Source organism: Vicugna pacos, chromosome 6 (genome assembly GCF_048564905.1).
Source record: "Vicugna pacos chromosome 6, VicPac4, whole genome shotgun sequence".
Lineage (NCBI taxonomy): Eukaryota > Metazoa > Chordata > Mammalia > Artiodactyla > Camelidae > Vicugna > Vicugna pacos.
In genome coordinates this window covers 63724524-63738635 of record NC_132992.1, presented here as the reverse complement: position 1 = coordinate 63738635, position 14112 = coordinate 63724524, and the positions used below count along the sequence as shown (strand labels likewise).

Sequence of the window (14112 nt, the reverse complement as noted above, 5' to 3'; positions counted from 1 at the left end):
ACCAGCCCATCACCAGCTCAAAGTCCACGCCAGTAGGCCCCACACGGCCCTGAGGCCTAGGCCTCTCTCATCCAGCCCTGGGAAAGTGCTGTGACTGCCAGCCCCCAGGTGCAGCACTGCCCATCACCCCTGCATTAGCACAGCCACCCAGGACCCTCAGTTCTGGAGCCATAGCCCCATGCTGCCCCCTTCAAAACCACTAGCCTCTCTTGAAGGCCCTGGCTCCACCTCAAGCCCCACCTTCCCTGCACGGAGCACATCAGCGCCTTAGCTACACCCAATGCCAAGCCCCTTCACAGCACCCTGGCTGGAAAGCAGAGGTCACACCCGACTTCCTACGGCCCTTAGGGCCTGGCGCCTCGAAGCCTCGCTGCCGGATGGGCAGTGTTGCCCGGCTGTACGGGAGCTGACCAGGCTCTGAGGACAGAATACAAAACATATTCATTAGGCTGATGGTGTCACCACCTGGCACCACAGCCTTCCTGGGGACAGACCTGAGACAGAGAGGCAGGGATAAGAGGACATGTCTCAAGAAACTTCTCCCCAGAGCCTTGCCCTTAGCCTATCTGTTCTCGACCAACTGCAGTAAGTGGGAGCCCCGCTATAAACCTGGAGCCAGAAAGAGAGTCTACGGAGGTCTCCCAGCTGTTCCTGGACAGGAGCGCATACTGAAGAACTTTTCTTTTCCACTGAAATGTGCATGGGCACACACACTCTGTCTGCACTGATGCAAGTAGACAAATTGTTTCCATAGTGGAAAATACAAAATGTCTATTCTTTCATTTTAAAGCTTGTAGTCAAGAATTTTTAATTAGTGACAAATGATGACAACAGCACCTTACTTATCCATATAGTGTACTTATCTGCCCGTTTCAGCTCACTGGAAGTGGGAAGCAGAAAAGGCCCAAAGGCGGTCAGAGCAGATGGCTGAGGGCAGGCACTAAAGATGCACAGTGGTCTGAGTCCTCCCTCTCAGCGACCTCCTGGCCTGCCTTACACACAGTTCTCACACATTTCAATCAGTTAATTTCTAACGGAAGAGGGAAGAAGAAAGGGCTACTACAGAAAAACACACTATGATTGATGAGAAGGAACACTCTTCAGTGGAAAGATGGACACAACACCTTAGTGCCGGCTGTCTCTCTGGCAACCCGCAGCCCCACATCCCCCAGAGGCCCCGGGGAATCAGGCTGCTCACACGTCACAGAGACACTGCTGCTGCACCGACTCCAGAAAGGGAAAAGTTCAACTGAGTCAGCCTCCTCTACTTAAAAAGGCTCAAGAGTATGAAGCACGTTTTAGAGAGACGTCTATTTCATAATGGTTAAAACTAAAACACGAAAACAAACAATATCCAACTGTTCAGTGTTTATTAAAATCTCAGCCTTGTGGAAACTTGTGCTCTGAAACTGTTTATGTCCTGAGTGCCCTGCTTGCCGCAGGGTGAATGCTGAAGCTGACCGGTGGTATCACCACCACCACCACCACCGTCACTTACTGAACACTTCCACATGTCAGAAATTTCCAATTCGAAGCCATGGCAAGTTAAAGGGGAATGCTAGAGGGACGGGAGAATTACAGGAGAAAGAAAGGAAAGGGGAACAAGAGCGCCAGAGACTCAGGAAGTAACATCCCAGATTTGAGGCTTCTAACACATGGCACCATAGAACTTCTGCAACCATGACAAGTTTGCTGAGGAGAAACACCAAACAAAACAAAAACACAAAAACCTTCCAGAGGCCGCCCAGCGCCGTCTTCCAGAAGACCAAAGCCTCCACGTCAACCCACACGGTTGTTCAGGGGACTCGTGGGTCATGCCAATCAAACCCAACTGTGGGCATCCCAGCCAGGACACAGCTCCCATCACTCCTGAATCTTCCTCTCTAGGGGTCTCTGGGACAGTTCTCACCCCAACTCCCACCTTGTGTGCATGTTTGGCAGGTGCCTAGCCAAAGCCAAATCCATCCCTGGGTCCTGGACTGAAGGGGAGGGTAAAAACCAACATAGAAAACACATACACTCATCACCACGAGAGCCGAGAATAAAAGCAAAGTTTTCGCTTTTCAATAGACGATTCATTCTAATATCTCCAAGTACATAGGAGCAAGCCTAGTCATGGAAGGAAACCCAGGAGAGAAAAACAGAACATTTTCCAGAGGCCCAAAGTAAATATTTCCTGTCTGCATTTGGTGCCACTTGAAGTCTAATTCGTTTTCCCAACGACCTGCCTCTGCTCTGTTCCAGAACTGAGCTGAGGACCATCCATGACGTCCAAATATTACTCTGGCTGACTCCCAGTGTTTCCAGTGGCAAAGGAGGGAGGTTTGGATCATAGGGGAGCTAAAAAGGGGTGGCTGGAACAAGTATTCCTTGGGCCTTGGAAAAGAAGGGCTGACCAGCCCTGGATGAGCAGGAAGGGCCCAGAGGTGCCTGGTGGAGGGCAGGATGCTCCCGACACATCCAGACCCTCCCTCCTGGGGAGGTGAGAGCCATCCCCAAATGCTGCTAAAGGTTCCCCCCTACCCCGGCCCCCAGTCACGGGTCCTGTGAAGAGGCCTCACTGCCCACGCAGCCCTGCCTTACCAGACTGCCGGCGCCCCTGGTTCACATGGGCGGACGCTTCGTCCTGGGAGGCCTTCTTCAGGCGCTCTGGGCTGTGCCGGTACCGATTGGGGTCTGCACCCAAGAGAGACAATCAGGTTTTGGGGTTACCACTGGCCTTAGTGTGGCCTCTGCCCACTGCCAACAACACCTCTGCTGCTTTGCCCAGCTCCAGGGGCCAGAAGCTTCCAGAACTCCCTCCTCTTCTGTCCTCTTCCACCTGGAAGCACCAGGCATAGAGTCCCACCCATCAGCAGCACTGAGCCCCTAATCTTGCAGCTGATCCCCAGCCTTGACAAAAGGAGCCTCCCCATCTTCCCTGCTCCCTGGGATGTAGTATCAGGCAAAGCTTCCCCGGGATACAGTCTGACCTAGAGATGTGCACCATTAGGGACAAAGTAGGCAGAAAGGGTGCACTTACAATAGGAATCCATTTCCAAGATGGCTTCTTTGGCCTGGAAAAAAGGAAACCCACCTAGTTACCACCGTGCTATGTGCTATTTCTCCTTCAGCCCACAAACTCACTCTTGCTACACCGGGACACCTCACGGTGCTGCACTGAGGCCCACGGCATCTGCTGGCCTGATCCCATTGTCCAGTAGAGCCAACATCAGGAAGGTGAGGCCCCATGTACCCCCGGAGCCGGCTCTGAGGGACACTCTCTCTCTGTACACAGTTGGGAGTCAGGGGTGGGGACCCCCAGGGAACTCACCTTCTGGGGGATGGTGGTATGGTGATTCTCCAGGATGAGCCTCTTGATGTGGTGAGTCCAGCTCCGTTTCTCCTCCACTGTTCTGGCCTGTGAAGATGCAAGGGAGAGGGAGTCGGGGGTTATCGTGACAGGCCTGAAGCCATCCAGTGTGGGCTGGGGTCCCGCCGGGGAGGGTTAGGTGGGGAGATGGGCAGAAGTGGAAAGAGGGCCTGTGCTGAGGGTTCTGTGAGGTTACCTGGACTCCTCAGCACAAGCCTGAGAGGCACCCACAGTGACCTCTACCTTCCAGAGGGAGACTCAGGCTCGCATGGCTGGGTGAAGGGGGCAGGCTCTGGCCCCGGCCCGCGCCCCGGCCGCCCCTCACCTGGATGTTGTACTGCTGCTTGCTGTGCTTGTAGTGGGTGACGGTGAAGCACAGGGATTCTCTGGTGCTTTCGATCAGCATCAGGGAGGAGCACTGGGGCAGAGGGAGAGGGGAGTCAAGCGCCGGGGGAGGGGAGCTGACCTGGGGCCCCAACCCCTCAAGACCGTCTGGGAAGGAGTAATCTCAGAAGAGTGGAGATGCATCCACACCGACGCCAGGCCCAGTGAAGAGGGCACGGAGTGATGCCTGGCCCATTACGAAGGCGGGAAGGAGGCAGAGGAGATGGCAGTGGCCTGATTACCGGGATGTGACCCTTGTAGACAAAGTGGTCGCCCCGTTTCTTGGTGATGAGCAGCGCTTTGTCAAAGAGGAAGAAGGTCTTCTCACTGCGCACACGGTGCACGCGGAACGTGCCCTCCAGGACGAGCTCCCCATAGGTGGTCAGGTCCGGCCCCTTCCAGTTGATGAGCAGAGACTGAATCTCCTGCAGCAGAGATGCCCCGACCCCCAGGGTCAGGCTGCTCGTGATCCTGCTGGGGACCACACAGGGCCCCAGGAGACACCGCCTATATCCCCCAGAGACATGCTGCCACAAGGACTGCCCCCCTCCACCCCGGAGAAGCCCACAGACACCACCCCTCAGCTCGCCCCAGCAGGGCGGTAGCAGCATCTCCCCTTCCCAGCCCCACCCCACCCCACCCCTGCCTGCCCCTCCACCTCCCCCGCCCCAGGGCACCTGGAGCCGGACAGCATGCTCATGCCTCCTCTTCATGTCGTTGATGTACCAGGCCACGCAGGTCATGGTGTCAATGGCATCCTCCACCACCTCGAAGCCATCCTCTTCCTCGTCAAAATGTTTGGCGATCTCCTGTGAGGGAAACAGGGGCTTAGGCAGCCCAGAATCAAGGGCCCTGTCCTTCCCCCAGCCCCCATGTACTTGGGAGGACCCTTGGGTTACCTGGAGTAGCAGGTGGTACTTGAGGATGCGCTGGACCGGCTTCAGGAGGTAGGAGCCCAGGGGCAGCGAGTGCTGCAGCAGCTCCTGACGGTCCCGAAAGAACTTGGCCTGCTGCTTGTCCTGCATGCACTCGGTCAGGGCGGCCACGGAGCTGGGAGAGGGGGAAGGGGCCGTCACCACGGGAAGGCCTTGATGGGGAGGAGGGGTGCTCTGGACTCGCCAACTGGCTCTGCCTCCCCTCTCCACCCCAATTACTCACTTAGGGTAGTTGTTGCAGTACTGGGTGTAGATATCAAACTCTTGGCTCTAAGGAAAGACCAAAAATAGTGTCTGCAAGGAGACTCACATTTAACTGTAAACCTGGGTATACTAAAGACACGCTCTTGGCCCCAGAGCACACTCTGCGCCCCTTTCCCCAGGCATCTACAGATCTATCTTTGTGCCGATCTGTGTCAGACATGCCATCCACCCAGCAGCCCCTGGGTCCACCTCACCCTTTCCATTCCAGGCAGGGCCCTCGGCACTTCCCCTGGAGAGGGGCCTCCCAGCAAGACGGGATAGGGGCAGGATACCGTCAGCCCTTTCCCCTTCTTACCCTTTCCACAAAGCAGCTGGCCACAGCCACAGGGTCACTATTGCAGCTGTCCAAGTCTCTGAGGAGCTGGCTGGGTGAGAGGAGAGTGGTCATCAGACCGCGGACCACTAGCAGCCTCCACAGCCACCGACAAACCCCTTCCCCAACCTCCTGGTGCCTAGACACAGGGCAGCCCTGGTGTCAGCGAGCCCCACCTGGGGCAGCAACCACAGAAGGTATTCAGCACCACCATAAAGATGGGGGGCAAAGAAGAGCCACGTGCTCTGCAAGCAGGAGAGGGAGAAGGGACACCAGTACCCACATCAGGAAAGAACACAGCTCCTCTGCAGGCAGAAGGAGTCAAACACACAAGAGCAGATTAAAGGGGGAAGGAGAGGGAACTTGCAAAGGGACCAAGATCCCTGGGTCAGAAGGATGCAGGAGATGGGCAGAGACAGGGAGAATCCCAGCACTGCTTGTTCTTAGATGGGGCACTATAGGAAACCCTAGAAATGGTTCCCTCACTGCCTCCCCATCCTGTGCTCCTCTTTGCGCAGGCCCCCTACCCTCTGGCCTAAATCTCACCTCTGTCTGCACTTCCAGACTTCTCCAGCTTGCCCAGCAGGAACTCCCTTCCCCACCTTAAGGGGCCTGGGGTAAGGTTCCTCCTGTCCTATCAACACTGTCTCCTGAAGCTCTGCTTCTCCCAATCCCTGGAGAGCTTGAGGCCCCTGCAGCACACTCATGTGCGATCTTTATGGAGCTCCTTTGCCCTGAAGCAGCCCCTCACTAGCCTTTCTCAGCCTCCCCCATCATATCTTGCCTGGTTTGTGTGTTCCCCTAATGGGTCAGATCACGTCCAGGGAGCCCCGATTTCCTGCTGAGTCAGTGGGAAGGTGGAGAAAAAATGAAGAGATTTGCTCATGGGGGACGAAAATGAGAGGGACAAGGGGTCACAAAAGGACAGAGGGAAGAGCATCACGTGCAAGGGTCCAGCAGTCCCTTAGGGGACCCAACACAGTTGTGGCCTCAGATGATCTCCCCTGCCGGACAGGAAGCACATTGGCCCCAGGGCACATGGTCCCACAGGCCCTCTCTCCTGCTCTGTACAGGGACAGAGCACACTTCCCAACCCTCAGAGATACGGTCCTGGGCCCCACGTGTCACAGCCCAGGAGACCAGGGACACCCAGGGCTCCTCCCGAGGCCCCGAGATGGGCCTCGCCGGTAGAACACGGTGAACGTGTGTCAGGCCCGCTCCGTACCTGTTCAGTGCGTAGATGTTTTCTATGTTTCCAAAGAGGGCACTGACTTGCTCCGGGTTCAGGAGCCCGGGTGTATCAATGATCTTCAAGAGGTAGTCCTGTGTGGAGAGAGGCATCAGAGCCCAGCCCACCAGGCACGAGCCTGTGTTCCCCTGCCCCCTGCCTCCCCTAGCCACACCTCGTTTCTGTGCTGTATTTTACAGCTGTGACACAATTGCACAGCCATCACCTACTGTACTGGGTTGGACAGTTCCCTCCCAAAATTAATATCCAATTGCAACCGCAGAATGTAGATTTAGGGGTGGGCCCTAAATCCAATGACTGATGTCCTTATAAGAGGAAAAGATACAGAGAGACACAGACGGCTATGTGAAGGCAGAAGTCGAGATGGGGGTGATGTGTCTACAGGCCAAGGAACACCAAGGATGACGGCCAGCAGCCACCAGAAGCTAGGAGACAGCCCTGGAACGCAATCCCCCTCTGAGCTTCCAGAAGGAACCAACCCTGCCAACTTCTTGATTTTTGACTTCTGGCCTCCTAAACCAGGACAGGATAACCTCTGCATTTTAAGCCATGCAGTCTGTTATTTGCTAGGCAGGCCTAGGAAATGAATACACCTCCCCCGAAGAGGGCAGACAGCTTCCACAGTGCCATCTCCTCCTGTGTGCCTCGCAGGACAAAACATCTACGTGGCCTTGCAAAGCCCCACATCTTCGATTTACAGATGAGGAACTTGAGGCTCAGGGGGTTAGACAGGTGCCCCAGGCCCCATATGTAGGAAACAACAGAGCAGGAATCTGAGCACAGTCTGGGTGGGGTCCAGAGTGGTCCAGCCTCCACTGAGCACAGCAGTACCCATCCCCTGGGCATCTGCGGGGAGTTCTGCTGCCCTGAGCCACTGACAGACCCTAAGTCATACGGCAGCGTGAGCAGCCAGCACCTTCCTGAGGCGGGAGCAGTGAGGCCTCTCCACTGCTTCAGGGAAGCAGGTCCTGGAGACAAACACATTTGGGAGAACTTTCCTTCCAGGGTGGAAGTAGGTTTATGCACAAGGGCTGGGCCACCCAAAGCCAGAGGCCAGCCCCAGCCCCAGAGGAGACAGGCATGCCCCCCCAACAACCTCAGCTCCAAAGTCCCTCAGAGGGCTAGGGGTGAGCCTCACCTCCACGATGCTGCGCAGGTCCTGCACGTACGTGCGCTCCGTCTCCACAATTTCCCGCACCACTCGGCCCAGGTAGCTGAGCTTGTGCACCGACGCCCGGCTGCTGAAGGGGGACAGGGACCCCCTCATGCTCCGCCAGCCACTAGAGGTGTTGCCGTTGGGGGGACACCGGCTACGTGGGGAGCCCCCCTCATTCTCGGCGGAAGCCTCGGAGCCGCTGGGCTCTTCCATGGCCCCGTGGCTGTCACGGGAGGAGCCCGACGAGGAGGTGGTGGAGGTCAGGCTCACTGGCCGCTCCTGGTCTTGGTGGAGGGAGGCAGAGACAGGCATCCTGGCATCGCTGCCTGGCAGGGGCGCTCCGGGAAGGTTCTGGGGGAGACAGACAAAGGGTCAAATCTGAAGAATCCTTGCAGAAACAAAGTAAACAGGTGGTTGCCAGGGGCTGGGGGAGGAGGGACTGGGAAGTTACTGTTAAATGGATACAGAGTTTCAGTTTTGCAAGAGGAAAGTTCTGTGGATGGATGGTGGCAATGGATGAACAACAATGTGAATTACTTAATACCATTGCACGCTGAAAAATGATTAAAATGTAAATTTTATGTGTACTTCACCACAATTTTAAAAGCAACAACTCAATCTCAAGGAAGTCCCTTTCCTCAAGACTGTGAGCATCTTCCAGGATGACCAAGTGACATTCCTGCCTGACTCCAACAGCTCCACCTCCATCTTTCCCAGGACGGAGGAAAGGTGGACCACATCCAGGAACAATAAAGGGCTCAGAAACCTGAGGCCCCGGAAGAGCGGAGTACATCCCTGCCAGAGCAGGAGTCAGGGTGCTTTCTGATGGAATCTGAAGCCCAGTCCCTCTGCACCCTGAAAGTACTGAGCCTCTCAGAGCCTCAGCTCCTCACCATCTACCTACCCCAGGGGTGTGCCCTGGCAGGATGCAGAGACCTGCTACATGTACAGCTCTGAGCATGGTGCCCAGCACAGGGCAACAGCCCCATAAACATTCAAAATAGTGATGATAATGGTAGTTGTCAAAAAGCACTTACCATCTCTCAAAGAGCTTGCTCTTAAGGATCTAAGACAACACACATGCTAGAGGGTAAAATTCTCCCCAGGAATGCAGAATCTCTAGGGCACCAGTGGCTTCACCATGAACCTGAAACCTTCCAGATACTGATGAGGAAGGCCAAGGAGATGGCACAGCTGAGCCCACATTACCCCTGCCCCCAGGACCTGGTCCAGGCCCCTGACTCACCCGGGCTCCAAAGGCACAGGAAATTCCCCATGGCTGAGCCACGGGTGAGTCTCCCTGAGCTCCCCTCAGCACAGCTAGGTCAGGGCAGCACAGCAAACAGGAAACTGCCCCCCAGGTGAGGCAAACACAGCCTCAGGTGGACTTTATTCCCTGATCAGATGGTGCAGCTCACAGGTAGGCCAGCCCGGAGCAGCAAGTCAGGGGTAGGCGGGTGGCTGTGGCCTTTGGGAAGGTCAGGGACACTATACCCCCACCTCAGAGGACCACAGCTCACCAACACCATTTTCCAGAATGTTCATTTGATTGCTATTTCCAAGGAAAAATGTTCCAGAGCATCCCTCTCACCTCCACTGACCCAAAGCCTTCTGCCCCTAGTTCTAGGGCTCAGAAGCTGCTAGACCACAGGCCAGAGTTATGAGGAGAAGGATCTGAAAGGTGCCAACACTCTGGTAGCCTTGAATTTGCTCCCTGGTTTTCTGTGCCTCTGCCCCAACCTGGAAACAGTGTCCCTATCTGTGCCAGCATCCCTGAGGTCTGGCTTTTGCAAGTTTTCTCTCTGCCATTACTTCCTCCCTATCCACCACCTGCCATATGGTCCCCCAACCTGTGTCACCTGTACCAACCCTCAGGTCTCAGAAACCAAACCTGGGGGTCCCTTCTATGTACTCGTACAGCACCCCAAAGTTACCCCTGCTGTCGCACTCACTGTGGAGACCCCCTGTCCTGACCTGAGGGCAGGGGCCTTAAAGGATATCTGGCAAATGGATAATGATGGTGGACACACCCATGCTACCAACGAGCTAAAGTCAGGAGCATGGAACCAGTTTGCCATCCATGCTAGCCCACAAGGATCCCCTCAAGCACAGCACTCTCTTACTGCGCATCTCAGCTGGGGGAGGGGGTCCCCTCCCAGTTGCTCCACATGAGCTTTTCATTTTGCATCTGAGGACGCAGTGGCAGCAAGGAAGCCAGTCCTACGTTCTCCCTCCCTCCAGGTACAATGAAAGGATTAATTAACAGTATCATCTTGGTGAAACTGAGCATCTCAGAGGAGAGCCCCTTGGGAAATGCATCATTGCTGCTTTTCCCTCCATCCTCAAAAGAGCCCTTAAGATTAACCAGCTGGTCATTTCTACCCATTGGCGTATCATTTCAACACAAAGAAAGACAAAGACCCAAACTCCACCCCAGCCCTGTGGGACTCGTGTCCTTCAAAGCTTGTGCACAGTCAGGCACACACCACCCCCTCCACCCTCCAGCCCCCCATGCCTGTCAATCCCAGCCGGAACAATGGGGCAGGGACTTACTGCCCAAGACCTTTTCCAGATGAAACCTGGGGTCAGTCAGCCCCTATGGGGATGCTAAATGGAAAAGGTCCAAGTTCCTAATGGATTTCACAGCTGGCCAGGTCACAGCCTTTAAGTGAAGGATTAGTCACAGCTCCCTATCCCTACCCCACACACTCTCAGGGAGATTTATCACTAAAGGGTACCTGCTCAGGGTCGCTCTTTAGAGACCCCACCGCCACAGGGTGGCAACATAAGCTCACTTCGAGCTGAGGAACTAAAACATCTTTTCTACGTTTCTCTAGCTGCCCATAAACCACCTGCCTGCAAACCAAGCTCGTATTTTCAAAGTAGTGCCCAGTCCCAAATCCTCCTGGGGTTAAAACAAAGCATAATAGCCGACAGCTAAAATGTTCTGTAGACATAACAACTCTATGATGTCAGTACTATTATCCCCATTTCACAGATGCAGAAACTGAGGCCACAGGAGGCTACATGTCACAACATGTAGAGCCTCGATGTGAACACAGGCACTCAGGCTTCAGCATTCATGCTCCCTGCCGGGTGCCTCCTTGATGGATTTCACACCAGCTAAAACCGTGGACAGAAGATTAGTCACAGCCCTGGATGCCATGGCTTTGCCTCAGCATAAGCCATGGGGGACATATATGAAGACTTGAAAGATCAGGTCTTTTGACTTCTCACTTACCCCACAAAGGCCAATGGAGTTGCGTAAAAGGCTGAGAGTTAAGATTCCTTAGAGCTATTTCTTGATCTCCTACCATGTGACCTTTGGCCATTTACCCTTTCTTCAGAAAAACATAGTAAAATACAGATTCCACGTGAAAGGACTGCAGGTCACGGAGAAGGGAAGAAGTATGAGGCTGCCAGGATCAGACTAATTCTTCGGATGATGAGAGAAGCCCTGCAGTGACTAGGAGACCTAGGATCACAAGACTTTCTCTCCTCGGCAGGAAGACTCACTGGAAAAGAACACAGAGTCCCTGAAAGGGAAGAATAAAGAACAAATCGTGCAGTGAGAGCAGACAAGGCAGAGTCCAAGTGGGACTGTTAGCAGACACCATTAGACAGTGACAGAAAAAAGACATCACACTCAGTGTGAGTGCACTCTGGTCCTAAAAGCCCCATCCCAGCCACTGCTGTGTGTATAGTTCAGATTCCCCACAGAGACATCGGAAGCACCAGCCCACGTGCCCCTGGGCAGAGGCAACATTTCCTTCCTCTCCACAGAGCATCATTTCATATTGTAAGATTCACTCCAAAGTGAAGATTAGAACTCAGGTCTTCAAACTCATCTTGGACAACATTGTGTGGGCAAAGTGGGAGCCTAGAGAAGGTGGAGACAGCAGCCAAACCCTCAAGCCAGGTGCTAAAGCCCACCTCATTCTGCCACACCCAGTTCCGGTTCCCTTAAGTATTCCTCTGCAGTGATCTCTTCCATCTTTCAAAGTGAATCAATCCAGTCAATCATCAATCACTGAGTAAGTCAGTCTTCTAGAAAACTGTGTCTCCCATGCCTGGGAAGCCCTCTTTGATAGGGTCCCCCAAGACCTTTCCGATGAGCACAAGAAGCTGCTCAGACACACACCTTTATGAGTCCAGGCGGCAGGAGACGAAAGGAGATTGGTTTTCTTTTCTTTTTTTTCTTTTTAAGCTTTCTCTAAATTTAAACTTAATCCACACCCTTCCTCCAGTCACACCTCTCCAGGTTATGGGCCCCTCCTCCCGGGGACCTTCCTTGAACATCCTCCCGCAGGGAGGCAGGCTGCTGCAGGCCCCTCGGATGCCCAGCACAGCTGACTGGGGCCAAGTCCCACATCCTCTCCTCCTCACTACGCCTCAGCACTATGTCCCCAACCTGACCTGTACTCTTGCCTCTGACAGAAAAAAAAAAAACTACCCAAAACCCACCACAGCCCCCATGTCCTGTCCTCGGGGCTCTTGTCACCGAGAGAGTAGGACGCTGCTCCCACCCCACCCCCAAGTTCAGAAAGAACCGTCCACATGGGGCACCGACCTGGAGCCTTCTGGAGAACCTCTGCTTCTCTGGTCCTGAGGAATCCCCAGGACTCGGCCACGTTCCCTCCCTGCCTTCCCTCCAGGGCCAGTGGGCTGAGAAGGCAGGAGAGGGGCTGGAGGCACTTGCTGGTTAACCGCGCGCGGGCCAGCGCTCTGGAGACGCCCCGGAAAGCATTTTGGTTCCGAGAGAGGCTGGGACCGGGGCGGAGGCGGCTGACGTCATCCCTTCACCTGCCTCCCTCGCCCCACCCCCGAGAGGCGGAAGGACACGCCACACCTGCCCTGGCGGCGGGCAGGAACGGCGCCAGGGGGCTCCCCAAAGGAAACCGCTCCAAAGTCCGGCGGCCCCAGGGAGGGAAGGGGAGGAGTTCACCAGACCAAGTCTCCCCTCCGGGCGGTCGGCTGCCCGGCCCTCCTTCCCCGCCTTCTCTCACCACAGAACTACCAACACCTGCGACCAATTCCAAAGGCTCTCCTTTGACTTTCCCCAGAGCAGCCCCTCAGCTGCACCTATCTGCTCAGAGAGGGTACCAGGAGGAAGCAACAGAGAAAAGACACAGCTTTTCCAGACAAACAGGGAGAGAGCAACGGGAGCTTCCACAGGGATCTCAACCTGAGACCCTGAGACCCTGAGCCCGCCCAGCTGTGCCCTCCAGCCCCCAGCCAGCCCAACGCTGTCCCCACAGAAGCCGGGCTCTCGCAGTCTGATCCTACTGCTCCCTCGGCCAGCAGAGGGTGGGCAGAGCTGGTGAGGTCAAACCAGCGGAGGACACCTCTCACCACACCCTAGAGGCTTTCCTGAGGACAGAGAGGATCCCTGAGAGGGTCTGGCTCTTTGCCCCTCTCCCTCTGACCCTCCGGGCCCTCCCCGGAGACTCAGGGGCCCTCAGCACCCTAAAAGAGGCCAAGGGAAGGCTCCCCAGGGAGTGACTGTGTTCAGTGTGAGCAACGTGACTGTCACAGAGGCTGTGCCAACAGTGTAACCAGGGTTTCTGGGCCACCCAGACCCAGGCCAGCTGGCTCAAATTCACTTTCCCTCATGAATTCACTTTCCTTTGTGAATTCGTGTTCCCACCACCCAAGAATAGCAGGGGGCCACCAAGTGTGGCTGAGTCAGCAGCCAAGAAGGAAAAATTATGGTTGCCAATGGAGCCCTTCTACCTAAATTCTAGAAGTCTGGGCCTACAGACGGAAGTCCAGAAAACTCCCTCAGCCTGGCCTTGGAAGGGAAGGAAAGCCCCTGGCTTCTCATTTCAAGGGGAGGGCAGCTCACCCACACCTCACTGTCCCGGCCACCCCACAACCCCAATATTTGCTCTTGTTACTAACTTCTCAAAGCTGGAATGTGTCCCAGACCGTCCCTCCCTAAAAGAATTTGGTCAAATCATCTCCCTCAGAAAGGCCTCCTCAGCCACTTCCAACCCATCCTACACACACACACACACACACACACACAAGCTATAGCCTGAATAATGTCCCCACTCTCCCCAAGACGTCCACATCCTAATCCCTGGATACAAGGAACCTATGCATGTTACCTTACATGGCAAAAGAGACTGCGGATGTGATCAAGTTAAGGATCTTGAGATGGGGAGATTATCCTAGATTGTGTGGGTGGGTCCCATGTAATCACAAGGGTCCTTATAAGAGGGAGGCAGCAGGAGTCAGGAGTTGATGTGACAGCAAAAGCAGAGGACAGAGTAAGAGATTGGCAGATGCTAGGCTGCTGGCTTTGCAGATGGAGGAAAGGGACCACAAGTCAAAGGATCTAGGCAGCCTCAGGAAGCTGGAAAGGACAAGAAAACAAATTTTCTTCTGGAGCCTCCAGAAAGAACACAGCCCTGCAGGCCCAGAATGGCGTCTGACCTCCAAAACTGTAAGATAATG

The 14112-nt window shown here is 55.0% G+C and overlaps 1 protein-coding gene across 11 annotated transcripts in view; it reads right to left on the bottom strand.

Moving 5' to 3' along the window:
• The window catches only part of PLEKHG3 (pleckstrin homology and RhoGEF domain containing G3), a 39668-nt gene that overhangs the window by 6662 nt on the left and 18894 nt on the right, over positions 1-14112 (bottom strand). For 6 of the 11 annotated variants that reach the window (XM_072963231.1, XM_072963236.1, XM_072963232.1 and 3 more), the window contains 12 exons: positions 7636-8004; positions 6474-6571; positions 5231-5300; positions 4895-4941; positions 4636-4786; positions 4414-4545; positions 3979-4161; positions 3678-3770; positions 3314-3400; positions 3023-3056; positions 2584-2676; positions 328-417 (listed from right to left, as the gene is read on the bottom strand). In XM_072963231.1, coding sequence (XP_072819332.1) covers positions 328-417; positions 2584-2676; positions 3023-3056; positions 3314-3400; positions 3678-3770; positions 3979-4161; positions 4414-4545; positions 4636-4786; positions 4895-4941; positions 5231-5300; positions 6474-6571; positions 7636-7965 — 1408 coding nt within the window. In that variant the 5' untranslated portion in view covers positions 7966-8004. Of the gene's footprint in view, positions 1-327; positions 418-2583; positions 2677-3022; positions 3057-3313; positions 3401-3677; positions 3771-3978; positions 4162-4413; positions 4546-4635; positions 4787-4894; positions 4942-5230; positions 5301-6473; positions 6572-7635; positions 8005-10894; positions 11190-12223; positions 12418-14112 lie in introns of those variants that run through there. The other 5 variants (XM_072963238.1, XM_072963234.1, XM_072963235.1 and 2 more) reach the window with 3 other exon arrangements.